Source organism: Lithobates pipiens, unplaced genomic scaffold (genome assembly GCF_037356315.1).
Source record: "Lithobates pipiens isolate NorthernLeopardFrog02 unplaced genomic scaffold, aLitPip1_a1.2 Scaffold_22, whole genome shotgun sequence".
Taxonomy (NCBI): domain Eukaryota; kingdom Metazoa; phylum Chordata; class Amphibia; order Anura; family Ranidae; genus Lithobates; species Lithobates pipiens.
In genome coordinates, this window is record NW_027507784.1 from 169,804,654 (window position 1) to 169,832,424 (window position 27,771).

At 44.4% G+C, this 27,771-nt stretch overlaps 1 protein-coding gene across 1 annotated transcript in view; it reads right to left on the bottom strand.

The window, feature by feature from the left end:
* The window catches only part of LOC143924351 (caspase-3-like), a 123,506-nt gene that overhangs the window by 45,580 nt on the left and 50,155 nt on the right, over positions 1–27,771 (bottom strand). Inside the window, exons 7-8 of the mRNA XM_077448625.1 lie at positions 24,631–24,739; positions 11,015–11,495 (exon numbers count right to left, since the gene is read on the bottom strand). Coding sequence (XP_077304751.1) covers positions 11,015–11,495; positions 24,631–24,739 — 590 coding nt within the window. The remainder of the gene's footprint in view (positions 1–11,014; positions 11,496–24,630; positions 24,740–27,771) is intronic.

The following is a 27,771-nucleotide window of genomic DNA, read 5'->3' on the forward strand; positions in this document are numbered from 1 at the left end:
AGAGCAGTGATTTTAATAATGTTTAACGTGAAACAATAAAAGTGGAATATTCCTTTAAATTTTGTACCTGAGGGGTGTGTATAGTATGCTTCCCATGCTTAGAACTGTCCCTGCTGAAAGTGTCATTTCTGCAGGAAAAAAAGTCATTTAAAATCATATTGCCAAGTTAAGATGTGTAATGCTGGTAGACTCATATCCAAAAAGACTGAGTGATAAAATTTAAAACTGCTTCAACAAAATATTAGTTTAAAGGTGTGCACAATTATGCAACCATATTATTTTATTTATTATTAAAAAAAATTATTTTTACTTCCCTCCACCTAAAAGATTTCAGTTTGTTGTTCAACTGAGCTGTACAGTTTATAGGTCACATTAAAGGTGGAAAAATCTCTGAAATGATTTATCTTTGTCTTGTTTTTTACATCACAGAAACCTGACATTTTAACTGGGGTGTGTAGACTTTTTATATCCACTCTATATTAAATAAATTAAATATTTTGTGTTTTTTGTACATATATAAAAGCATAAACAATATCAGTGATTATCCACAAGTTTAACATATGTGACCTAAAGTGACTCTAATTCTTGCAGTGAATGAATATACATTTATAATCCTCTAATTAAAATAATTTTTCTATAATGCCCTGTACACACGATAGGATTTTCCAATGGAAATTGTGTGATAAGACCTTGTTGTCAGAAATTCTGACCATGTGTAGGCTCCATCACACATTTTCATCACACAAAATTTGAGATCTGGTTCTTAAAATTTCCGACAACAAAATCTGTTGTCGGAAATTTTGATCGTGTGTACACAATTCCAACACACAAAGTGCCACGTATGCTCGGAATCAAGCAGAAGACCAGCACTGGCTATTGAACTTAATTTTTCTCACCGCGTTCTTGACTAGTGATGGCCGAACGGTTCGCCCGGCGGTCGTTTCGCGGCGAATTTCCGACATTCGCGGTCCGCACGTTCGAACGCCTTTTTCCGTCGTTCGCCGCGGCGGACTTACGTGTTTAATGTATACAAGAACTTTAACCTTTGGTGACACGTTTATCATGTGATACAGGACAGCCAATTGAGACATGACAGCACATGGACACTTGTACATTCCCCCTAACCTATAAATACACCCGATCCGGTGGCCATTTTACATTCTTTCTTCTGTTAAGATAGGGACAGGTTCCTGTGTGGAGTAGGGAGAGATAAACCACTAGCTATTTGGTACACAAAAGTTCTTTTCAGGACTGGTATAGGTGTTAGGTGTTGATAGGTTTGCTGTGCTGCTGATTCTTGCAGCAGCCTGAGTGTCTTTTGTTAGTTTAGAGAAAGGGAAAGGACGGTGTATGCTACAGGGACAGCCAGATTAGTCTTTCATCATCATCATCATCATCATCATCATTAGCTGTTACTATCAAGGTCCACAAAAGAGCTGTTCCAGTAACCACTAATCGTTCTCTTTTTTTGCCAATTTGTATAGGGACAGGAAGGAAGCAGTGTTGTCAGGCAGTGAGGGTAATTTTAAAGACTTGCTGTTATTATTAGTTCCACAAAGGTTCTTTTCAGGACTGGTATCAGTGGTACAGTAATAGGCTTGTACATGTATAATATTCTTTCTTCCAAATATAGAAAGGATATTATACTTGACTGCTGCCCTTCTGCTGCAGTCTGCTAAACATTCACAACTCACTTGTTCCACAAAAGTTCTTATAAGGACTGGTAACTTGGTATAGGGTGCTACGGTACATAGGCTTGAGTGCGGTACAGTCTGCTGTTCTGTAAGGACCGCTATCGGTCCACAATAGATAGGGTTGACGTGCACCACTGCTGACCGCTGCCCTATACTGCAGCAGTCCTTCAGCGGTATAGGGACTGACGTACAGTCTGCTAATCACTAACACACAACCTGCTTGTTCCACAAAAGTTCTTATAAGGACTGGTAACTTGGTATAGGGTGCTACGGTACATAGGCTTGAGTGCGGTACAGTCTGCTGTTCTGTAAGGACCGCTATCGGTCCACAATAGATAGGGTTGACGTGCACCACTGCTGACCGCTGCCCTATACTGCAGCAGTCCTTCAGCGGTATAGGGACTGACGTACAGTCTGCTAAAAACTAATACACAACCTGCTTGGTCCACAAAAGTTCTTATAAGGACTGGTAACTTGGTATAGGGTGCTACGGTACATAGGCTTGAGTGCGGTACAGTCTGCTGTTCTGTAAGGACCGCTATCGGTCCACAATAGATAGGGTTGACGTGCACCACTGCTGACCGCTCACCTATACTGCAGCAGTCCTTCAGCGGTATAGGGACTGACGTACAGTCTGCTAAACACTAATACACAACCTGCTTGTTCCACAAAAGTTCTTATAAGGACTGGTAACTTGGTATAGGGTGCTACGGTACATAGGCTTGAGTGCGGTACAGTCTGCTGTTCTGTAAGGACCGCTATCGGTCCACAATAGATAGGGTTGACGTGCACCACTGCTGACCGCTCACCTATACTGCAGCAGTCCTTCAGCGGTATAGGGACTGACGTACAGTCTGCTAATCACTAACACACAACCTGCTTGTTCCACAAAAGTTCTTATAAGGACTGGTAACTTGGTATAGGGTGCTACGGTACATAGGCTTGAGTGCGGTACAGTCTGCTGTTCTGTAAGGACCGCTATCGGTCCACAATAGATAGGGTTGACGTGCACCACTGCTGACCGCTCACCTATACTGCAGCAGTCCTTCAGCGGTATAGGGACTGACGTACAGTCTGCTAAACACTAATACACAACCTGCTTGTTCCACAAAAGTTCTTATAAGGACTGGTAACTTGGTATAGGGTGCTACGGTACATAGGCTTGAGTGCGGTACAGTCTGCTGTTCTGTAAGGACCGCTATCGGTCCACAATAGATAGGGTTGACGTGCACCACTGCTGACCGCTGCCCTATACTGCAGCAGTCCTTCAGCGGTATAGGGACTGACGTACAGTCTGCTAAACACTAATACACAACCTGCTTGGTCCACAAAAGTTCTTATAAGGACTGGTAACTTGGTATAGGGTGCTACGGTACATAGGCTTGAGTGCGGTACAGTCTGCTGTTCTGTAAGGACCGCTATCGGTCCACAATAGATAGGGTTGACGTGCACCACTGCTGACCGCTCACCTATACTGCAGCAGTCCTTCAGCGGTATAGGGACTGACGTACAGTCTGCTAATCACTAACACACAACCTGCTTGTTCCACAAAAGTTCTTATAAGGACTGGTAACTTGGTATAGGGTGCTACGGTACATAGGCTTGAGTGCGGTACAGTCTGCTGTTCTGTAAGGACCGCTATCGGTCCACAATAGATAGGGTTGACGTGCACCACTGCTGACCGCTGCCCTATACTGCAGCAGTCCTTCAGCGGTATAGGGACTGACGTACAGTCTGCTAAACACTAATACACAACCTGCTTGGTCCACAAAAGTTCTTATAAGGACTGGTAACTTGGTATAGGGTGCTACGGTACATAGGCTTGAGTGCGGTACAGTCTGCTGTTCTGTAAGGACCGCTATCGGTCCACAATAGATAGGGTTGACGTGCACCACTGCTGACCGCTGCCCTATACTGCAGCAGTCCTTCAGCGGTATAGGGACTGACGTACAGTCTGCTAAACACTAATACACAACCTGCTTGGTCCACAAAAGTTCTTATAAGGACTGGTAACTTGGTATAGGGTGCTACGGTACATAGGCTTGAGTGCGGTACAGTCTGCTGTTCTGTAAGGACCGCTATCGGTCCACAATAGATAGGGTTGACGTGCACCACTGCTGACCGCTGCCCTATACTGCAGCAGTCCTTCAGCGGTATAGGGACTGACGTACAGTCTGCTAAACACTAATACACAACCTGCTTGGTCCACAAAAGTTCTTATAAGGACTGGTAACTTGGTATAGGGTGCTACGGTACATAGGCTTGAGTGCGGTACAGTCTGCTGTTCTGTAAGGACCGCTATAGGTCCACAATAGATAGGGTTGACGTGCACCACTGCTGACCGCTCACCTATACTGCAGCAGTCCTTCAGCGGTATAGGGACTAAGAGTTTTGTCACAGGGTCATTTAAAAAATGACATGCAGAGGAAGAGGCAGGCCCTTCCGCAGGGGTGGTAGGGGTAGGGCAGGAGCAACAGGCTTGAGCCAAAGTGGGAAGTTGCAGAAGGTGCGTTCAATTACTTTAAAGGATGCACCAGACTTGGTTGAGTGGCTCGCTCAGCCTTACTCTTCTGCACCCTCCTCATCCTCTCGATCTGCACCCTCTTCTTCACTCTCTGCTATGTGCACCCCCAAAGACACTACCACCAACAACACGACCACCACCACCACCACCACATACCTTCCGCTTGAGTCACTGGAATTATTTTCCGATCCATATCAAGAGGACATTTCTGATGCGCAGCCACTCTTGGTATTGGATCAGGAAGAGGAGGTAGCAACAAGCGCTACTCAGCAGTCTGACGCCAGTACCCAGATCAGCCCAAGGAGGAGGTTGGTCCCCGGTGTTGCTGCCTACTCCGAGATCTCTACTTATAGCGGTGGGGAAGGTGACGTTGATGATGACGTGTCTAGTGATGTCACGTGGGTGCCCACAAGAGAGGAAGAGGAGGGGAGTTCAGAGGGAGATATGGACCAGCAGATAGGGAGGAGAAGCAGCAATGACTTACATTGCACAGCAGGGACAAAGCAGACTGCAAATGTATCAGGAGCGAGTCATCGACCATGTACGGTCACATCTGGCGCTCCCAGGACACCGGCACATGGCTCCGCAGTGTGGGCTTTTTTTAACGTGTCCGCTGCTGACAATAGCGTTGCCATCTGCAATCTTTGCAGTCAACGCGTTAGTCGCGGTAAGCCCAATACTCACCTAGGGACGACCGCCTTAAGAAGGCACATGAGCAGCCATCACCGAGCCCAGTGGGAGCAACGGAACACACAAAGCCACACTGCAGGCTCTCACCGTCCAGCCTCGTCTTCTACTTCTCCTTCTCCTCTCTCCTCACAATTGTCCTCCACTCCACCTTCCATCACGCCAAGCTCACATTTTTCTGCAAAAAGGCAGGCTTCCGTGGGCCTAATGTTTGAGCGTAAAAAAATGATGATGCCGGATAACCCTCTTGCCCAACGGTTGGCGGCTGGCTTGTCAGAACTCATAGCCCGCCAACTACTGCCATATAAACTGGTGGACTCGGAGGCCTTTCGCAAATTTGTGGCCATTGGAACACCACAATGGAAGGTCCCAGGAAGGAAGTATTTCTCAGAGAAGGGCATCCCAGAGCTATATGGCCATGTTCAGCGGCAAGTGAATGTATCTCTGGCACACAGTGTCGGTGCCAAGATACATCTGACCACAGACACGTGGTCTAGCAAACACGGGCAGGGAAGGTATATCAGTTTTACTGCCCACTGGGTGAACCTTCTGACGGCCGTCAAGCATGTAACCCGTGGCACCCGTGTAGATTTGGTTTTACCGCCACGGATTGCATGCAGGCCTGACTCTTCTTCTCCTCCTCCTACTCCATCCTCCTCCCTCTCCTCCTCAGCTGCCTCCTCCTTTTCCGCTGCTAGCGTCTCTTCCACTGCACCGCCCAAGCTCCCCAGAACCTATTCCACATGCCAGGTGAGACGTTGCCATGCCGTGCTGCGTCTGTTGTGCCTGGAAGCAAAGAGCCACACTGGCCCGGCACTCCTTTCAGCTTTGCGTTCACAGGCAGATGAGTGGCTAACACCGCTCAATTTGACAGTTGGTAAAGTGGTGTGTGACAACGGTGCCAATCTGCTTAGCGCATTGAAACAGGGCAAAATCACGCACGTGCCGTGCATGGCACACGTCTTAAACTTGGTCGTGCAGCGATTCCTTGTCAAATACCCTGGGGTCCAGGACATCTTGCGGCAGGCAAGGAAAATCTCGGCCCATTTCAGAAGATCTTACACGGCCATGGCTCGCCTTGCTGACATTCAGCGGCGACACCATCTGCCGGTCAGACGTCTTATTTGCGATTGCCCGACGCGATGGAACTCAACCTTCTATATGCTTGATAGGCTGCTCCAGCAGAAACGTGCAGTTAACGTCTACCTGTATGAACTCTGCGAAAGAAACGGTTCTGGGGAGCTGGGTTTTTTTTCACCGCGCCAGTGGCTGCTCATGCGCGACACATGCAGACTTCTGCGGCCATTTGAGGAGATCACCAAACTGGTCAGTCGCAGCCATGGCGCCATCAGTGACATGGTACCTTATGCCTTCTTTCTGGAGCGTGCATTGCGTCGTGTCATTGATCAGGCTGTGGAGGAGCAGGAGCGGGAAGATGAGGAAGTCGCAATGCTGGATGAATTCCCAGGGGGGGCTACTCTATCTGAGACAAGTCAACAACAGGAGTCTGATGAGGAGTCAGAGGAGGATGGTGCCGGGGCGGATGAGCAGGAGCAAGAAGAGCATGCTTTAAACCTTTCTGGGATCCCTGTTGTGCGAGGATGGGGAGAGGAGAATGAAGAGGACGACATTATCCTGGATGATGAGCAGGAGCCAGGCCACCACACCGCTTCCACTTTAGTGCAAATGGGGGCCTTCATGCTCCAGTGTTTTAATAGGGACCCCCGTATAAAAAGCATGAGGGTCAAGGACCAGTACTGGGTGGCAACGTACTTAGACCCCCGGTACAAACACAAAATGGCGGAAATGTTACCGCCGTCGCAGAGGGCTGTCAGAATGCAGCACTTCCAGGCCTTGCTTCGAGAAATGCTGCATTCTGCTTTTGCGTGCGCTGGCAGAGGAGCAATTCCCACTCCCAGAGAAGGATTTGCGGGTACCAATCCAACAGCGCCTGCAAGAAGAGGCCGGTTTGAAGATGTGTTGGTGACTTCGGATATGAGGTCATTCTTTCAGCCGACCCATCGACAGGTGTCATCCGGATCCAGCATCAGGGAACGCCTAGACCGTCAGGTGTCCGACTACATTGGGTTAACGGCCGATGTGGACGCTCTGAGGAGTGATGAACCCCTAGACTACTGGGTGGGCAGGCTTGACCTCTGGCCAGAGCTTGCCCAATTTGCAATCGAACTGTTGGCTTGCCCCTCATCCAGTGTCCTGTCCGAAAGGACGTTCAGCGCAGCAGGGGGGATTGTGACCGATAAGCGTACTCGCCTAGCTCACCACAGTGTTAACTACCTCACATTTCTAAAAATGAATGAGGCATGGATCTCGGAGGAATTCAACACATGTGACCAGTAGACCATGTATATGTCTATAAACTATTTTTTTAATCAAGCACACAGACCTTCTTAATTCATTTGGCTCACTTCCTTGACCCAAAAAAGCACACCGTACTATATGCCCCTACCCTCCTCTTTGAAGAGGTTGAGCGGTGTCATATTTCTACTGGGGCTGCTTATGATATCCCTGTGCTGTGCTGACTTCCTCCTGGGGGTTCTTATTATGAAGGGATCACACTATCCCTGTGCTGTGCTGACTTCCTCCTGGGGGTTCTTATTATGAGGGGATCACACCATCCCTGTGCTGTGCTGACTTCCTCCTGGGGCTGCTTACGGTGCTGCTGTCAGTGCTGTATGTCACGGTGCTGCTGTCAGCGCTGTATGTCACGGTGCTGCTGTCAGCGCTGTATGTCACGGTGCTGCTGTCAGCGCTGTATGTCACGGTGCTGCTGTCAGCGCTGTATGTCACGGTGCTGCTGTCAGCGCTGTATGTCACGGTGCTGCTGTCAGCGCTGTATGTCACGGTGCTGCTGTCAGCGCTGTATGTCACGGTGCTGCTGTCAGCGCTGTATGTCACGGTGCTGCTGTCAGCGCTGTATGTCACGGTGCTGCTGTCAGCGCTGTATGTCACGGTGCTGCTGTCAGTGCTCTGTATTACGGTGCTGCTGTCAGATGCCTCTATCACGGTGCATGTGTCATTCCGGTATGTCACGCTGCTGGTGATCATCTCCTGCACCCTCTTCTTTGCCTACCCTGGTCCCTGACCTTCCCTCTCCTCCATTGCCTTCATTAGCTCCATAGTCCTGAATTGTTAGAACAATTTCCCAAATAAAATAAAAATGCTTGTAGTTATCGATCCCAAATTCACCTCATACATGTATTATGTCATTGTCCAGATGGTGGGACTACGTTTTACCCCCTAATAATTACCACGTGGCCGCAAATTCGACATGAAGGTTTGCAAAGTTCGCCTCCCATTGAAGTCAATGGGGCCCGCGGCGAACGGTCGGTTTCGCGAACGTTTGGGTCCGTTCGCATTTCGCGTTCGCGAAACGTCCCGTCGGAAGTTCGTCCATCACTATTCTTGACGTTCAGAATTTCCGACCAACTTTGTGTGACCGTGTGTATGCAAGACAAGTTTGAGCCAACAGCCATTGGAAAAAATCTCATGGATTTTGTTGTCGGATAATGCTTCAAATAAAAATGAACGATATATAAATTCAGTCTCTATTTTGTCTGCCTGGTAAAAAATATTCTAAAGTGGTGTTGCGCTCCTAACGTGAAAATGTCAATAATAAAAGTGTCAATAATTTATGTGATACAATAAATAAATATAAAAGTGAAAAAATATTCAAATATAAAGTGAATAGTGCTATCATATAAAGTGCTGCTGTGCTGCTAAATAGCCACAATACCATATAAAGTGGTGATGTGCTATTAAATAACTATAATATTCACAGTTATCATAAAGAAAAAATAGTAGGGCAAATAATCAAACATGAAAATATCAGCATGAATAGAAATAAATTGTAAATAATGTGAGTAGCATTTTAATTCTTAATAAATTTTGGATTATGGAAATTACTACAACATAGCAGGCTCCACAATGTTGTTTTTGAGCATTTCTCAAGTTACCCTCGTTATCTATTTGGGAATAAGAGGCTGGTTTGGACAGGAGAAGTGAAACATAGGAGTCAGCCCTCTTTGAGGATTTAACGATTTGTGCTGTTCACCTTAAAGCTGTAAGGTAATTATCTAGTACACTCACGGGCTCGGTGGACACCTGAGAATCACTTGTGCTTTTGAAGACTATCTGACACTAAGGCCCCTTTCACACATGCGGACATTATGTCCGTATTTCATCCATCCATTTGCGGATGAAATACGGACATAAATGCATTCTTATGGGATAGCGGGTGTCTGCGGATAAACATCCGCAGACACCCGCTATTGTCCACCTCCGCTATTGTCCGATTCTGCAGACGGAGGAAAATCCTATTTTTCTATCCATCTGCAGGGCAGATGAACATGGACAGACGGTCCGTGCTCATCCGATCCCCCATAGAGGAAAGCGGAGAGCTGACAGGGAGGTCCCTGCACAGTGTGCAGAGACCGCCCTGTCCGCCGCTGGTTCAGCGGGGACAAAGGAAGCGATCCCCGCTGAGCAAGCGGATCATTACGGGGCGGATCATTACTGATCCGTCCCGTGTGAAAGGGGCCTTATGTGTGATGTTTCACTGATTTCACTGTCGTTTTGAGGTTTTTTTTTCACTGCATATATAGACTTTCACTTCAGTGGCACCGGACATTTCAGATCGGGCTATATGCAATATTGTGGATCATGGACTTCTTTTATATCAATGTGCCACGCTTGTTTATTTTTTATTTATTTCTATTCATGCTGATATTTTCATGTTTGATTATTTGCCCTACTATTTTTTCTTTATGATCACTGTGAATATTGTAGTTATTTAATAGCACATCAGCACTTTATATGGTATTGTGGCAATTTAGCAGCACAGCAACACTTTATATGGTAGCACTATTCACTTTATATTTGAACATTTTTTCACTTTTATATTTATTTATTGTATCACATTAATTATTGACACTTTTATATTTATTTATTGTATCACATTAATTATTGACATTTTCACGATAGGAGCGCAACACCACTTTCGAATATTTTTTACCTGTGAGATTTGTTTGACTCATGCGGTGTGTGCAGCACCTATCCAGGCATTATATATCTTTCCATAGTAGCGCAGGAGCTCACTTTTTAATTTATTTTCTCTGCCTGTCACCTCTTGTGCTTAAAAGAATCTTCTGTGTGTGATACCTGTGTCATTCAATCACCACTGTGCCCTCAGAACTCTCACCTCATTTTTAATTGTGTCAAAGCATAAAACATAAATCCTTCACATTCCTCCATGATTTCTCTCCACTAGGGGCCCTCTTAATAGGGATTCCCACTGTTGTAGATATGTTATTAGCTGTCTTTTCCATTAAGGTGTTCCTCTATGTTCCTGAGTTAGTCTCGTCCAGGTTATGAAAACATATAAAAAAGAGCCTCCCATAGTGTAATATTGTTAAAACGTCTTAATTTATTAGGCTAAAATTGCACTTACTGTACAATAAAAACTATTTTTATAAGCATTAAAATCTTGAGAACCGGACCAATTCATGCATTTACGTCACTTCTGGTCCCTCGTGTGCCTCTGCACATGCCCTACGTGTTACATCACCGGCACGTGACGATGACATAACGCGTAGGGTGTGAGCGGAGGCAGTTTGCCATGTTCGCCCTGGACACCAAATTACCTTATCCCAGCACTGGGTGGTGATACCCCAACTGCTTTCGCGCTTCTCTTTTACTGATGTTTGGAGCTGCTTGCTCCTTGGTTTTCTACATTCTTAATAATTCATTGTACAAGGTTATGTAGGGTGATTGACCACTACTTTATGTACTTTGTCACATAAATGTTTTGTTCACTGTCCTGCCTGACGTGTATTACACCACATTGAGCACTTGGTTGCCCTTCAATTGCACTGTGAGCGTCATCTCATCAACATCTTTATATTTGAATGGTTCTTTTTCTCGAAAATGTACGCATTACTATCTGAAAATATTTGCCCATTACTCTCCTCGTTTGGGGAGCTCTGGCGTTATCTTATGTTTTTGCAACTGTTATTATTGGTAAAAATTTATAAACATATTGAAATCTAAAAAAAAATCCTTTATCGTTATCTACCAAAATATTTGTACTTACACGTGGTTAGGATTTTCCAAGATTTCACAAAGCTTCTGAATATAAATAGAACCTTCAGAACCCCGTAGACTCTTATAATCTTCAGGGCTAGCATAGGCTGTTAAGAAATCTGCAGTAATAGGAAGACTTCCTCCATCACATTCATATGTAGATGTACTGCCGTCTCCCTCGCAAGTGACTCCCCCATCAAGTTCATCTCCTCGGCATGCTTGAATGAAGAACACTTTAGGCTTCCCAATGAGAGACTTACAATGCCGACCATTGAAACAACTAGTTAGATTTTTGATGAGCATCTTTTTTCTGTCAACACCTAACACAGTTCCTTGGTCCCCATGTGAGAGAATAAAGCAGATAAAGCTGTCATTTTTAGAGTGATCTTTTTTCTGATACTCCTTCATGATGTCTAACATTCCTTCTCCTGTCAGGTTTTTGTGTTCTTCTACAGTATATCCTCGATTGTTAAATACTTTCCTTATTGCACCTGCCAAACAAAAGAATCAAGAAATACATTAATATCAAGAACTTAATTATACTTAAAGTATAGTTTAAGTGTATCTAAATCTAAAAATAATGATTAAATGGTAGCTTAACCACAACTGTTTCCAGCAGGTGTCCTGTTTTTGCACTTTGGTTTTAATTTTGTACCTGGTGACCCTGCCTTTCCTGGTGCTTCCACTCCTAGGGTGACAAAGCTGACTTACCTGTAAGTCTATGCAGGAGTAATATTGACACACTACAACCTATGCTTCTGCAGAAGTACAAGCTGACATGGCACTTCAATCATGTAAAGCCTGCAAAATCTACTTTTTAAAAGAGGATCTGTTATGGACCACTCATGTTTTCGTCTTGTTTAGACCTAAGGTAGACAAGGCTGTGACAGAACTAATTCTGTAGCCACAAGGTAATTCCAAAAATTACTCAAATGTGTTTAGTTACTAAAACTGTACTCCAGGATAAGCAAATATTGTCTAAATATAATAGGCATGTGTAGTCTTAGGCCGCGTACACACGGGCGGACTGTTCGCCCAACTAAGTTCGTCAAACAATCCGACAAACAGTCCGTTCAAAATTAGCATGAACGGACTTGACCACACACGATGAACGAACAGTCCGCTGAAAACGTGCGTGATGACGTGTACAGCACGTACGACGGGACTAGAAAAACAACGTCCTATACACTGCAATGCAACCTTCGGCCGTGTAAACCCTTTCTGAGCATGCGCGATACTTAGTCCGTCCAACTTGCCTACACACGAGCGGACTGTCCGCTGAAACCAAGTTTGGACGGACAAAACCAAGTTTGAACGGACTGTCTTACGGAAATTCCGTAAGACTTTGTTCGTCAGACTGTCCGCTGAAACAGTCCGCTGAAGCCCACACACGAGCGGACTGTCCGCTGAAACACTGTTCAGCGGACTAAGTTGGGCGAACAGTCCGCCCGTGTGTACGCGGCCTCAGTTTTACCTTGTTGTGCTTTGTGTATTTTTTCCAGATCTCTGCAGTTAGCCAGTGTTCAGTATCTCTATGCAGTAAATAATTATTGGTTATCCTCGCGATACAATGGCTAGACAAGAAAACTAATATGGTTGCAGCAAAACACCGACAGAGGTGCAAACCCTCCCCTCAAATGTGATAATAAGTGAAAAGTGGTGTTGCGCTCCACAAAAATTACTAAATTAATTCAATAAATACATAAATGGTGATAAACAGTAATAAATAAATAATACCATGTGACTATTTGAGATCAATTATTTCAAAATGTGCAACCTATTAAAAGTGTATCATTGCCAATTAAACATTATACAAACCATTGTAATGTGACCAGTTAGATATTCTAAATCAAAATAGTAAAAATATTCCTCATAAAGTGCAAACGAAATAGGTGGTGAAATCACAAATATGATTCACCCAGTGATAATAGATATAAAAAAACATAGGATCCAAGATGTGTCTCAGTCCATAAAGTGCATCCAGTGAAACAAATATATATTAATAAAATATAAAGCACAATCCAAAAAAATGAAATTCTTAGAGTGTCTCTATTTATAAAAAACAAGGCAATCCATATCAAGCCATGCAATAGGTGGGTCCACACTGTGCTATGCAGCGGACTAATTCCGTGAATGAAAGCAGGGGATAATTCCACTGGTGATCTCCTAAATCCTCAAGACAGGTGCTCACACACTGAGTGCAGTAGGTACCTTACCTCACTGCTGTCAGGTAAACAGCAATACGTTCCAGCGGTTAAAAATGTATGCTATCAGCTGGTGCAGACACCCCAGGTAATCCTCTATAGGTGCTCAGCCATGGACCATAGATCGTAACCAAAAAAGAAAAGGGGGCTCCAATAGTGAAGTACTGCTAAATAAACTTAAACTCTAAAGTGGACCTTCCGCTCATCAGAACCCTCCCCCCCTCAAGCGCCACAATTGGCACCTTTCAGAGGGGAGGGGGGTGCAGATACCTGTACAGTACAGGTATCTGCACCCACTTCCGGGATAGCTCTCTGCGGAAAGGGGCGTAGATTACGCCCCTTTCCGCAAGTGCCCGCCCCTTTCCGCAAGTGCCCCGCTGCCTGCTGGGAAACACACAGATCCCAGAGGGGACCGTCCTTATTGCGCAGCGCGACTCGCGCATGCGCAGTAGGGAACCGGGATATGAAGCCGAAAGGCTCCATTTCCTGATTCCCATACCCAAGATGGCGGCGGCAGGACCCGAGAGACGATCTAGAGATCGGCTTCGGGTGCCGACATCGCGGGCGCGCTGGACAGGTAAGTGTCCTTATTTTAAAAGTCAGCAGCTGCAGTATTTGTAGCTGCTAGCTTTTTTAAAAAAAAAAAAAACGCGGAGTCCCGGCGGACTCCCGCTTTAAAGAAAGGACATAGTCCTGGGTACTCACATTCAGTAGCACAGTATTAAGCAAAAAATTACAGCGAAAAGAACCGAACAAACTCTTCGTTCGTACCCCGGACGTCACTTCCGGTATCCTCCTAAGCCAATCCTACGCGTATCGTCATTGATCACGTGACTTCATCAGGGACTTGATAGCATACATTTTTAACCGCTGGAACGTATTGCTGTTTACCTCACAGCAGTGAGGTAAGGTACCCACTGCACTCAGTGTGTGAGCACCTGTCTTGAGGATTTAGGAGATCACCAGTGGAATTATCCCCTGCTTTCATTCACGGAATTAGTCCGCTGCATAGCACAGTGTGGACCCACCTATTGCATGGCTTGATATGGATTTCCTTGTTTTTTATAAATAGAGACACTCTTAAGAATTTCATTTTTTTGGATTGTGCTTTTTATTTTATTAATATATATTTGTTTCACTGGATGCACTTTATGGACTAAGAAACATCTTGGATCCTATGTTTTTTTATATCTATTATCACTGGGTGAATCATATTTGTGATTTCACCACCTATTTCGTTTGCACTTTATTAGGAATATTTTTACTATTTTGATTTAGAATATCTAACTGGTCACATTACAATGGTTTGTATAATGTTTAATTGGCATTGATACACTTTTAATAGGTTGCACATTTTGAAATAATTGATCTCAAATAGTCACATATAGTATATTTTAGATCCTGTATGGTATTATTTATTTATTACTGTTTATCACTATTTATGTATTTATTGAATTAATTTAGTAATTTTTGTGGAGCGCAACACCACTTTTCACTTATTATCTCTATGCAGTAGCTTCCTGTAATAAAGACTGGTCACTGCGGCTCTCTCTCCCCATACAGGGTGATTGGTCTAGTGTCTGCCCCTTCCTGTAGTTTTCTGCAGGCAGCTTATAGTGGGCGGACTTGCTGGGCCCCTCCCACAGCTATGCTTTCTGCAGATGCTATCTGTAGCACAGGGATGATGTCACTGCTACTTTTACAAAGTAATAACTGGGTTTGCAAAGGCATTTTAGTGTACACAAAGTAGATTTATGTATTTCCTTTGTGGCTATTAAGGGAATATATTGAAAGTTTTTGTGCCCAGAGTTCAGGTTTAACCAGTCCATTGACCTTTATTACTAACAGATTCCTATAGACAAACCCTAAGTACCTAGTAATGCCGTATACACAATCATTAATCATTCCTGGTATTTAGCAGTCCTGTGTTGTCTAGTTATACAGTATAATAACATGAGTTCATTTTTATCTATAAAATGTTTTTGAAACCTGAAAAAAAACACCTCCTTTACAATCCTAGGTATAGTAATTGTGTTTTTTAGTTCTCATAGGAACCAGGACTAGCTTGTAAAAAATTGAAGCCCCGTGCAAATATAAAGGTTGAGACAAGGGACAGAACTGCTATCTGTGTACCCTGCACATGAGGCCATTACAGTAATTACTATAGACATACATTGGAGCTGATGGGCCTGTTTGGACAGCAAGGGAAGGTGTAACCACTTGACACAGGAAAAACATCACAATCATATCACAAATTTTAACAGTAAAGGGGCACACTAGAGGTCTGTTTCGGCTGGTGAAATTATTATTATTATTATACAGGATTTATATAGCGCCAACAGTTTATGCAGTGCTTTACAAAATAAAAAGGAGACAATACATTTATAATACAATAAAATACAAGCGGACTAAGAGGGCCCTGCTCAGAAGAGCTTACAATCTAATAGGGTGGGGCAGGTGGTACAAAAGGTTCTAACTGTGGGGAATGAGCTGATGGAAGTGGTAGAAGACTAGTTGGAGACGTGATAGGCTTTCCTGAAGAGATGAGTTTTCAGGGATCGCCTGAAGGTAGCAAGAGTAGGGGATAGCCGGACCGGTGGAGGTAGCAAGTTCCAGAGGATGGGAGAGGCTCTGGAGAAATCCTCAAGACGAGCATGGGAGGAGGAGATGAGAGAGCTTGAGATTAGGAGATCTTTAGTAGAGTGGAGAGGACGATTTGGGTGATATTTGGAACAAGATTGGTGGTGTAGCTCGGGACAGATTTGTGAATGGCTTTGAATGTTGTGGTTAGTACTTTGAATTTAATTTGCTGGGTGATTGGGAGCCAGTGTAGGGATTGGAGGAGTGGGTTGGCAGACACTGAGCGGTTGGTAAGGTGGATAAGTCTGGCAGCAGCATTCATGATAGACTGAAGAGAGGATAGCCTATGGAGAGACAGGTCAATGAGAAGGGAGTTGCAATAGTCAAGGTGAGAGATAACAAGGGAGTGAATGAGAAGCTTGGTGGTTTCATTTGTTAAAAAGGGGCAAATTTTAGAGATGATGAGAGGCGAATTCTACAAACTTTTGACAACAATTGGACTTGGGGCTGAAATGACAAGTCAGAGTCTAGGATTATACCTAGTACCCTGGCGTGAGGGGAGGGACTGATAGTTGCATTGTTGATTTTGATGGAAAAGTCGCGGAGGGGGTCACGGGCAGGGGGAATATTAATAGCTCAGTTTTACAGAGATTTAGTTTAAGGAAGTGGTGCGACATCCAAGCTGATATGTCAGTTAGTAAGTTAGTAATGTGAGAGGAGACTGAAGGGGTGAGGTGAGGAGTAGACAGATAGATTTGGGTGTCATCGGCGTATAAGTGGTATTGGAAGCAATGCTGTATCCTGGCCTAGGCTGAAAAGGCCCAGGCCTAGGGAAGCACTTTTCAGGGGGCAGCACGGAAAGAGTCCCCGCCGGCTTGTGCTGTTAGTGTAGTGCGATCTAGCTGAGAGGCAAATTAGTCTAGCGCCCTCATAAAGCGGCCGCACTGTTTCCCGAATGCGGGCGACTAGCATTACGCAACTGTGGGGGAGGGGGGGGGGCACTTCTAATTTTGACTGTCTTATTATCCTGGACCACAAACCTTCCCCGCTGTGCTATATGTTTTCTGATGCACTATTGGCATGGTTATATCTTCTTAGTCCTCTCCATAAGATTATCAGAATTTTGTACTTAAAGTAGAACTATAGGCAACACTTTTTATTTTTTCATTTTGGATAGAATAAGGGAGGGTTATAGCCCCTGTCAGTTTATTTTTTACCATCCCTGTCCCATTGCAGAGATTTCCCTACTTCATTGGAAGCCGTGGGCGGTTATCAAGTGACCAAGAGAGGAGGTGTAGATAGAGAAGAGAAGGGGTCCAAGATGCCCCACAGAAAGGGGCAATGGAGACAGAGTTGTAGGTGACACTGAAAGAGTGCTGTGATAGACATGCAGAGAACCAGGATAGAGCAGAATCTCGGAGGCCAAAAGAATGTAGTTTATTGAGAAGGAGCGGGTGGTCAACAGTATCAAAGGCTGCAGAGAGGTCAAGTAGTAGGAGAATGGAGTACTGACTGTTGGTTTTAGCAGTTAGTAAATCGTTAGTGAGTTTTAGTAAGGCAGTTTCTATGGAGTACTGCGAGCGAAAGCCAGACTGTAAGAGGTCAAGAAGGTTATTTTCACTGAGGTAGGTTAAGACGGTTGTAGACTAAGCATTCTGGAAATTTAGAGGTGAATGGGAGCAATGAGATGAGTCTTAAGTTGTTTAGGTTGGTGGGGTCCAGTGAGGGCTTTTTAAGTATGATCTGCGCATGTTTTAGAGGGGAGGGAAAGGTGCCACTAGAGAGGGAGAGATTTAAAATGTGAGCGAGGGAGCATAGGATAGAAGAAGAGGGTGACCGTAGTAGTTGTGAGGGAACAGGATCCAAGGGACAACTGGTTAGGTGGGCATCTGAGAAATGTTTTCTAACCTCTTCAGTAGTAGCCAATTCAAAAGAGGAGAGTGTTGAATGTGCTGTTAGGCAAGGTATGTTGGGTGGGGAAGATGTACGCACAGTGGAGGTGTCCTCATGAATTGCATGAATCTTGTCTTTGAAGTGATTGGCAATCTCTTGGGCAGTGAGTGAGTTAGTGGGTAGAGGGGGTGGGGGACGAAGCAGAGAGTTAAAGGTTGAGAAGAGCCGACGGGGACTTCATGACAAAGTATTAATAAGAGAGACAAAGTAGGCTTGTTTGGCAGCATGGAGGCAGGAATTGTATTTTAGAAGGGCAGATTCATATAGGGTGGTTTTACGCCATCTTTTACAATGTCTCTTGAGATTTCTAGTGTTGTCAGTTTGCCAGGGTTGTAACGGTCAGGGCCTGATTCTGCATGTGGTTAGAGGAGCAAGTGCATCTAGTGATGATGAGAGTGAACTGTTGAGACAGAGGTGGCCAGGTCAGGACAGGGGAGCGTTTATGTCATATAGGTGGTTAGTAGCCGAATAGAGAAGGGAAGGGAAGGGTTAAAGTGGCGAAGGTTCCTACAAGTAATTTTTGCTGCTTGGAGGGATGGGTGGTTGGAGGATAAAGGATAAATCTTAAAAAGCAGCAGTGTAGCAGGACAGGAACTGTGGCAAGACATGGCAGTGTGACTATAAAAAGCCTTTAGCTACAGATAGGGTATCCAGAATTATATGGGCAGCACAGTGGTTTAGCGGTTAGCACTTTCACCTAGCAAAAAAAAGGGTTGCTGGTTCAAATCCTGACCACAACACCATCTGCCTGGGGTTTCCTCCAGGTATTTCAGTTTCCTCCTACACTCTAAAGACATCTTCATAAGTTAATTGGCTCCTGTCTAAAATGGCCCTAGTGTGTTAGGGACCTTAGTTTGTAAGCTCCTTGAGGGTAGGGACTGATGTGACTTTACAATGTATATGTAAAGCCCTGCGTAAATTGATGGCGCTATATAAGTACCTGAAATAAATAATTCTATGTTTAATACCTTGGAAGCAATCTGGCAATAAAAAGCACCCCAGAGGAAGGATGTATACAGCAAGACTCTATGTCATTATTTAATTTTTTTGTACAGAGCATAGTGCAAATTTTGGAGCCCATCCTATTCCATCCCATTTTGTAGTCCAAAGAGAGATTGCAAATACTAGTTTTAATGCTGGAGTATTGCATGTATCACATTAACACTGCATTTTTTCACTGTCCAGTGTCCACGTTTCCTCTACAAACATTCTTCTCTGCAGTATTTACAATCCCACCCCAAAAATTGCATCCATCTCAATTTCAGCACCCCAATCCATTGCTCTGTTCATGTGCTTCTCTCTCCTCTATGCTGTCCAACACGCCCTTTTATAGCCATAGTTGTCAATATTCCTGTAAAAAAAAAGATATTTTCCTGGGAAGGTATTCACAAGGGAATTGGGGGCTTCAGTAACCAATACTGCAGTGTTTGTCCTCATGACACATCACAGGAAGTGCCCTTATGGCTAACAGAGGACAGAATTAGAAATAGACTTGGGAATCTAAACATTAATAAATCACCGGAACCAGGTGGCTTGCACCCGAGGGTGCTTAGGGAACTCAGTCAAGTAATTGGCAGACCATTGTTTCTAATTTTAACTGACAGTCTACTGACCGGAATGGTACCAACTAATTGGAGAAAAGCCAATGTAGCACCAATATGAAAAAAGGGCCAAAATACATCCCTGAGAATTACAGATCAGTTAGCCTAACATCAATAGTATGCAAGCTCTTAGAGGGGATGATAAGGGACTATATATAAGATTTTAGTAATGAAAACGGTATCATTAGCAGTAATCAGCATGGATTAATGAAGAATCGTTCTTGCCAAACCAATCTATTAACCTTCCATGAGTAGGTGAGCTGCCATCTAGATAAAGGAAGGCCCGTAAACGCGGTGTACCATGCAAAAGCATTTGACACAGGTCCCCCAGGGTTCTGTGCTGGGACCAGTCTGGTTTAATTTGTTCATAAACGACCTGGAGGATGGGGTAAACAGCTCAATCTCTGTATTTCCCGACCAGCGCACGCCGATGTATGTCGGCAGAATGGCACGGGCAGGCAAACGAGCATACCTGTACGTCCCTTTAAATTTGCCGCCCTGCCACCCGAAGCGTGCCGCCGGCGGTGCAGTCGCCTGCTGGTCAGGACCCTCGTGAGACCAGTCGCGGGTCCCGCGGACTCAATCGCCGCGAGCATACCCGCGATCGTCTCACGGGGTGGTTGAACTAGGAAATGCTGTTGTAAACAGTATCTCCCTGTTCTGCCTAGCAACTAGTGACACTGATCTCTGCTCCATGTGATTGGAGCAGAGATCAGTGTTCACTAAATTAAAACGCTATAACTTTTGCGCATTCCAATCAATAATCGCTTATTGCGATTTTTTTTTACCAAAAATATGTAGAAGAATACGTATCGGCCTAAACTGAGGGGGAAAAAAAGTTTTTTTATATATTTTTGGAGGACATTTATTATAACAAAAAGTAAAATGCGTTTTTTTCAGAATTGTCGCTCTATTTTTGTTCATAGTGCAAAAAATAAAAAACGCAGGGGTGACCAAATACCACCAAAAGAAAGCTCTATTTGTGGGAAAAAAAGGACGTCAATTTTGTTTGGGAGCCAGGTCGCATGACAGCGCAATTGTCAGTTAAAATGACGCAGTGCCAAATCGCAGAAAGTGATCTGGTCTTTGACCAGCAAAATGGTCTGGGGTTGAAGTGGTTAATAAGACACGTGGCCACTCACTAAAATTAGAAGAAAAGAGGTTTAATCTTAAACTGTTTAGAGGGTTCTTTACTGTAAGAGCGTCAAAGATGTGGAATTCCCTTCCACGGGAGGTGGTTTCAGCGGGGGGCATCAATAGTTTCAGAAAACTATTAGATAAGCTCCTGAATGACCACAACATACAGGGATGTACAATGTAATACTGACCTATAATCACACACATAGGTTGGACTTGATGGACTTGTGTCTTTTTTCAATCTCACCTACTATGTAACTATGTAAAAATAGGGGCATATGATTATTTGCATAATGGGTGTAAGAGGAATAATTAGCTTTGTCCATGTTCTCAACTCCTGTCCATTGCTCAGGGCTACATTGCCTTAAAGTAGAACTAAAGACAAACCTTTTATTTTTTCCATTTTGGATAGCGTAAGGAAGGGTTATCATCCCTGTATGGTTTATTTTTGCCATCCGTGTTCCATTGTGAAGATTTCCCTTAAGTTCCTGCCTTATAGCCAAAACAGGAAGTGCGAGAATATCCCTCTAAAGTGAGTGAATTCCTGGCTGTCACCAGGGTCGCAAAAACTAGTGTCCCCATTGGAAGACACCCCCACTATTACTGGTCTGAGGGCCAACCCAAAATTAGATTTTTTCTTTTACTTTTACTATTGATGATAACAGTAAACAGAAACAAATAGAGAGGGTGAATCTCTGTAAAAGGAGCACAGACAACAGTAAAAACTTGACAGATGTTCTAATCCCTCTATACTATTCAAAACAAAACAAAAAAGTTTTGCCTTTAGTTATACTTTTAACTTTTCTCATTTAATTGCATAGCCTCCTCCCCTAAGGCCTGGTCCAAATCAATATTCTGATCAACTATATTCACCCTTTGAGCTAAACTGTATTCCCCTCTCTGTCTATTTATGCAAACTCTGTATGCTTGCTATATATCATGCTTCTGTTGTTCCTCTACTCCTTCATCTTTTGTTGATATTGACAACAACTAAGGTTTCCAGGACTTATATCTGCTTCACTACCATCATTTTTTTAGTATTGCCTTGTTCTACTCCCCCGCTCAACTTTGCCTTTATCTTTACCTACCAAGAGCAGTCTGCATTGTTCAGTCTGTGTTGTCCTGCATTCAGTTGCTTTGTATCAAAATCCCCTTTTCACAATTAGCCTCTTGGACTCATGAGTAAAAAGTTAGGTATTGGGACCTACAAGTCTGCTGCTACCTCACTGACACATACACTGCTCTAGGACACTGCATTGTCATGGAGGAAACTGCTCAGCTTCTATTTGGAATCCCCTGCCTGCCATAATGGAGCTAGAATTTTCCAAAAATCGCAAGAAATCTGTTGTGTGTGGCTGGTGCATAATGTTGCACTTTATACATGAGGAGGAGGGGAATAAACTGGCAAATCTACTGAACAGATTCCCTTTCAAGCATCCCTGACCTGCATCTTTTCTTAACACTTAGCACCCTCCAGTTTCATGGAGGGCCCATCCTGGGCGGGTGCGCTGGGTGCACCACACACAGGTGCCACAGGGGATGGGGGCCGAAGGGCCAGGGCACCGTCAGTTCTGAATGTGCATCTATAAAAAATGGTGTAGCGCTATATTACAAAAGTTACCACAAAATGTGCATCTCCACTACCCACTCACCCGCCCGCCGGCATGCCCGCTGCAGTTTGCACACCCCCGTCTCGCCTGCTAAACATCCACCATTTGCCAGTCTTTCATCCTCCCATGTGCCATAGTCTTCCTGTCTTCCATGTGCCATAGTCTTCCAGCCTTCCATGTGCCAGCCTCAGATGTGCCATAGTCTTCCAGCCTTTTATGTGTCATAGTCTTCCAGCCTTCCATATGCCATAGTCTTCCAGCCTTCCGTATGCCATAGTCTTCCAGTCTTCCATGTGCCATAGTGCTCCTTCCTGCCTTCCTGCTATTTAAACTGTCTTACTTCCTTGGATCAGTGCTGTCTGGTCTACAGCGTTACCTGTGATCCCTAATTATAGTTTGCCTCTACCTGCTCCAGTTGACCTACCCGCTTGCTCCTGGCTATTCCTGTAATCTGCCTGCACCTGACCTCAGCCTGTCTTGACTACGTCCCTGCCTGTTCCTTCTGCTACCTCGCTGCCAGACTGTTGCTTAACCTACTTGTACCTGAGACCACGTTCCTGTCTGCTTCATCTGCTACCTTGCTGCCAGCCTGTTGCCGAACCTGCCTGTACCTGACTCTGTTCCTGGGTCCATTCTAGTTTCTACTTCAGTTCTGGTCCAGCTCCTCTGCTAGCAACCTTGCCAGGCACTTGTGCGATTCTGTACTCCTGCGTCTCCTGTTTTCTCTATCAGGAGCCTCGAGTCAGAGGTGTAAGAGAGGCCTCTCTCTGAATGTTAGACCACCAGGTACGTGACACACCCCTGTCTGTCAGCCCCCCTCTCTCTCAGCCGCCCTCTCTATTTCTCATCTCCCCCTGTCTGTCAGCCCCCATCTCTCTCAGCTCTGCTCTCTGTCCACCAGCCTCCCTCTCTCTCAGCCCCCTTCTCTCTCAGCTGTCCGCTCTTGGTCCACCAGCCTCCCTCTCTCTCAGCACCACCTCTTTCTGAGACCCTTCTGATGGGCTTTGATGAGGCTGCATTTGGTAGGCACCGATAAGCTGCATTTTGGTGGCCACTGATAAGCTGCATTTTGGTGGGCACTGATAAGGCTGCATTTGGTGGGTACTGGTAGGCTGCATTTGGTGGGCACTGGTAGGCTGCATTTAATGGGCACTGGTAGGCTGCATTTAATGGGCATTGGTAGGCTGTAATTGGTGGGCTCTGGTAGGCGGACTGGTAGGCCTCAGGGCCTGCTGGTACTGTATGGTAGTTCTTCTTAAAATCTCTCAAGAATCTCTAAGTTCAACAGAGATGCTCCCCGAAGGAGTCTTTGTTACCCTGGGATCCTCCCGCGATCTCTTAACAATAAACAAAAGACGGCAATAGAAGCAGAGTACTCTAATGGGATCTGGAGGGAGGTCTCTCCAATGGACACAGAGAGGGCCTCTGTTAGAGAGTCTATTAGAAAGAGCCCCCAGACATACTGCAGACATACTACAGGAGATGGTCAGAGACTGCAGACATGATACAAGAGATAGTCAGAGTCTGCAGACATGATACAAGAGATGGTCAGAGACTGCAGACATGATACAAGAGATGGTCAGAGACTGCAGACATAGTACAGGGGATAGTCAGGGACTGCAGACATACTGTAGTACAGGAGATGGTTAGAAACTGCAGACATGATACAGGAGATAGTCAGAGACTGCGGACATAATACAAGAGATGGTCAGAAACTACGGAAACGATACAAGAGATCAATGCAGCCTCACAAGTGCCCACCAATTACAGCCTACCAGTGCCCACCAAATGCAGCCTACCAGTGCCCATTAAATTCAGCCTTTTTTAACTTCATACACTGTTTTCCCTTTTTTTCAGATTCTAAGACAAAAGGTGTGGCCCACAGCCCCCCCCCCCCCCCCCCCCATCACTCAGTCATTAAGGTCAATTTACTAATAGGTGCATAATCATTATCTTTGTGAGAAATTGTTTTTTGCCCATTGTAAACCTTTATTCGCATGATTATGATGTTTTTTCTTGAAAAAGAAGGAAGGCATCGCCCAATACCTCAAAGGCTACTGATATTTTAACATAAGACACACAGTTTTTTTTTTATATCTATTTATGCAAAATAGAACATAAGGCTGGGTTCACACTATTGCCGCATGTGGCTCACAGCAGGGGTTTGGTGTGTCCTCGTGCCCCGTTTCAGGACCAATTTCAGCCCAAAAGTTTGGGCTGAATTCAGACCTGAAATGGACCAAAAGACGCATAGGACCCCTGTGCAAATTCGCACCAGAGCCGCAGCGGAGATGTGTGAATCGGCTCGATAGAGAACCAGTCACAATCTCCTACCATGCGAATTGGATGCAGAGAAAACCACATCCAATTCGCATTGGTGTGAACCCAGCTTAAATCTACAATACAAGCATGCAAGCTGTACATTCAGCTCTTTTGCTGCATGTGTTTAAATCTTTACAGAATGGTAAACATCGTTTTTGACTTTAAAACTTGGCATTAAATACGCGGTTATAAAAACTCTGCATGATTTTTTATTTTTACCAGCATCTTTTTCTGTTCCAGTCCTCTTCTCACCATTTCCGAAATCCTCATTATTCACAATCACACACCAGCCATGTGGATTTTTGTCCAGAATGTATTGTTCCAAATTCTGCAACATTAATGACAGTGGTGAGTTACATTCCATAAAGAATGTGATTTATAGAAAACTATGTTTATTTCACAGATGTGTTAATGGTACATTTCTTGAATTGCTAACAAGCTTTATAAAATAGTAAACAAAGACATTAACATGTATAACATTTTGGCTTATACAGTATCTCACAAAAGTGAGTACACCCCTCACATTTTTGTAAATATTATATTATATCTTTTCATGTGAGAACACTGGAGAAATTACACTTTTCTACAATGTAAAGTAGTGAGTGTACAGCTTATATAACTGTAAATCTGCCGTCCCCTCAATATACTGTAACTCAACACACACCCAGTGATGTCTAAACTGCTGGCAACAAAAGTGAGTACACCCCTAAGTGAAAATGTCCAAATTGGGCCAAAGTGTCAATATTTTGTGTGGCCACCATTATTTTCCAGAACTGCCTTAACCATCCACTGGAGTCCTCTTCTACTCCTTCATAACAACTTTACAGAGCTGGTGGATGTTAGAGACCTTGTACTCCTCCCCCTTCTGTCTAAGGATGCCCCAAAGATGCTCAATGGGGTTTAGGTCTGGACATGCTTGACCAGTCAATCACCTTTACCCTCAGCTTCTTTAGCAAGGCAGTGGTCGTTTTGGAGGTGTGTTTGGGGTCATTATCATGTTGGAATACTGCCCTGTGGCCCAGTCTTCAAAGGAAGGGGATTATGTTCTACTTCAGTATGACAAAGTGCATATTGGCATTTATGGTTTCCTCAATGAACTGTAGCGCCCCAGTGCCGGCAGCACTCATGCAGCCCCAGACTATGACACCCCCACCACCATGCTTGACTGTAGGCAAGACACATTTGTCTTTGTACTCCTCACCTGCTTGCCACGACACACGCTTGGCACCATCTGAACCAAATAAGTTTATCTTGGTCTCATCAGACATCAGGATATGGTTCCAGTAATCCATGTTCTCAGTCTGCTTGTCTTCAGCAAACTGTTTGTGGACATTCTTGCGCATCATCTTTATGAAGAGACTTCCTTCTGGGACGACAGCCATGCAGACCAATTTGACGCAGTGTGTGGTGTATGGTCTGAGCACTGGCAGGCTGACCCCGCACCCCTTCAACCTATGCAGCATTGCTGGCATCACTCATATGTCTATTTCCCAAAGACAACTTCTGGATATGATGTCGAGCACGTGCACTCAACTTCTTTGGTCATCCATGCCGAGGCCTGTTATGAGTGGAACCTGTCCTGTTAAACCACTGCATGGTCTTGGCCACCGTGCTGCAGCTCAGTTTCAAGGTCTTGGCAATCTTCTTATAGTTTCAGCTGTCTTTATGTAGAGCAACAATTCTTTTTTTCAGATCCGCAGGGAGTTCTTTGCCATGAGGTGCCATGTTTAGCTTCCAGTGACCAGTATGAGAGAATGAGAGCTATAACACCAAATTTAACACACCTGCTCCTCATTCACACCTGAGACCTTGCAACACTAATGAGTCACATGACACCGGGGAAGGAAAATGACTAATTGGGCCAAATTTGGACATTTTCACTTAGGAGTGTACTCACTTTTGTTGCCAGAGATTTAGACATTAATGGCTGTGTGTTGAGTTATTTTGAGGGGACAGCAAATTTACACTGTTATAAAAGCTGTACACTCACTACTTTACATTGTAGCAAAGTGTAATTTCCTTGGTGTTGTCACATGAAAAAATATAATACAATATTTACAAAAATGTTAGGGGTGTACTCACTTTTGTGAGATACTGTAAATGTATGTTTCTATGAAGATACTGTCTATATATCATCATCATCAGACATGTATATATCCACAGAAAAAGCTGGGCGGGTGAATGAAACATTGTTCAAGGTGTCCCACAAATCCATTCACAAAGGAGGGTGCCACTTTGGACTCCCCAAAGCTGTATAGTTTATTTGATGAAAGACTGTGTCTTCAGACTTCAGAAAGAATTGTTATGTAGGATGAAGCACAATCTCTGGTTGAGGAATTCTCAAGGTACTAGAGATATTTAGAGGTCAAGAATGATTCTGCCGAAACTATGGTGAATCCCCCAGATCCAGATCCCCCAGATCCAGACATGACTGGCTGAAACAACGATGGATTGTAGGCTTTGTGGACCTTGGAAAGGCTCTAAGTCAGTGCTAGGAATTGATGTAGCTATCAGTTGTTTCCTACTGGTCCACTGGCATGAACTAACTTCTATGCTTGAACCTAGATGGCATCCTGGTGAAGATATAAGTATAATGTCGCGTACACCCAAGCGGAATGTCTGACAGAAAAAGTCAGACTGAAGTTTTTCATCGTATATTCCGATTGTGTGTATGCCTCATCGGATTTATTTTTTTGAAAACTCTGATGGACCTAGAAATGGAACATGTTCTAAATATTTCCGACGGAACCAATTCCTGTTGGGAAAACCGCTCGTCGGTATGCTTTTCCGAAGGACCAAAAACGACGCATGCTCTGAAGCAAGTACGGGACGGAAGCTATTGGCTACTGGCTATTGAACTTCCTTTTTCTAGTCCCGTTGTACCTCACCGCGTTCTTGATGGTCGGAATTTGGTGTGATCGTGTGTACGCAAGACCGTTTCAGTGGAGTTCCATCAGAAAAACCTTCAGTTTATTCCGACGAGAAAACCGGTTGTGTGTACAGGGCATAAAAGTGAAGTGCTACCTCCCCAGATCTGGATAAATCACAAAACCAAATATAATCCTATACAGTGCCATTTATTGGCAACCGTAAATATGCATACTAATGACTTATACTGTATATTGCAACAATTGTGGTGAAGACCTCCTATAAGCTCAATCCATACAGTATCAATAATATAATTTTAGCGGTCTCCCTGACTTCCAAGGGCCTGATGGTGATCCCCAGAGCCAGGGAGAACTGACATTCCTCCTCAGGCTGCAGGTCCCTTTTTGTAAAATGAACAAATAGAGTTTTATTTCTCTTAACAGGAACAGTGGAAGAGAGGGTTTAGGGCACAGGACACCTTTAGGCAAATGC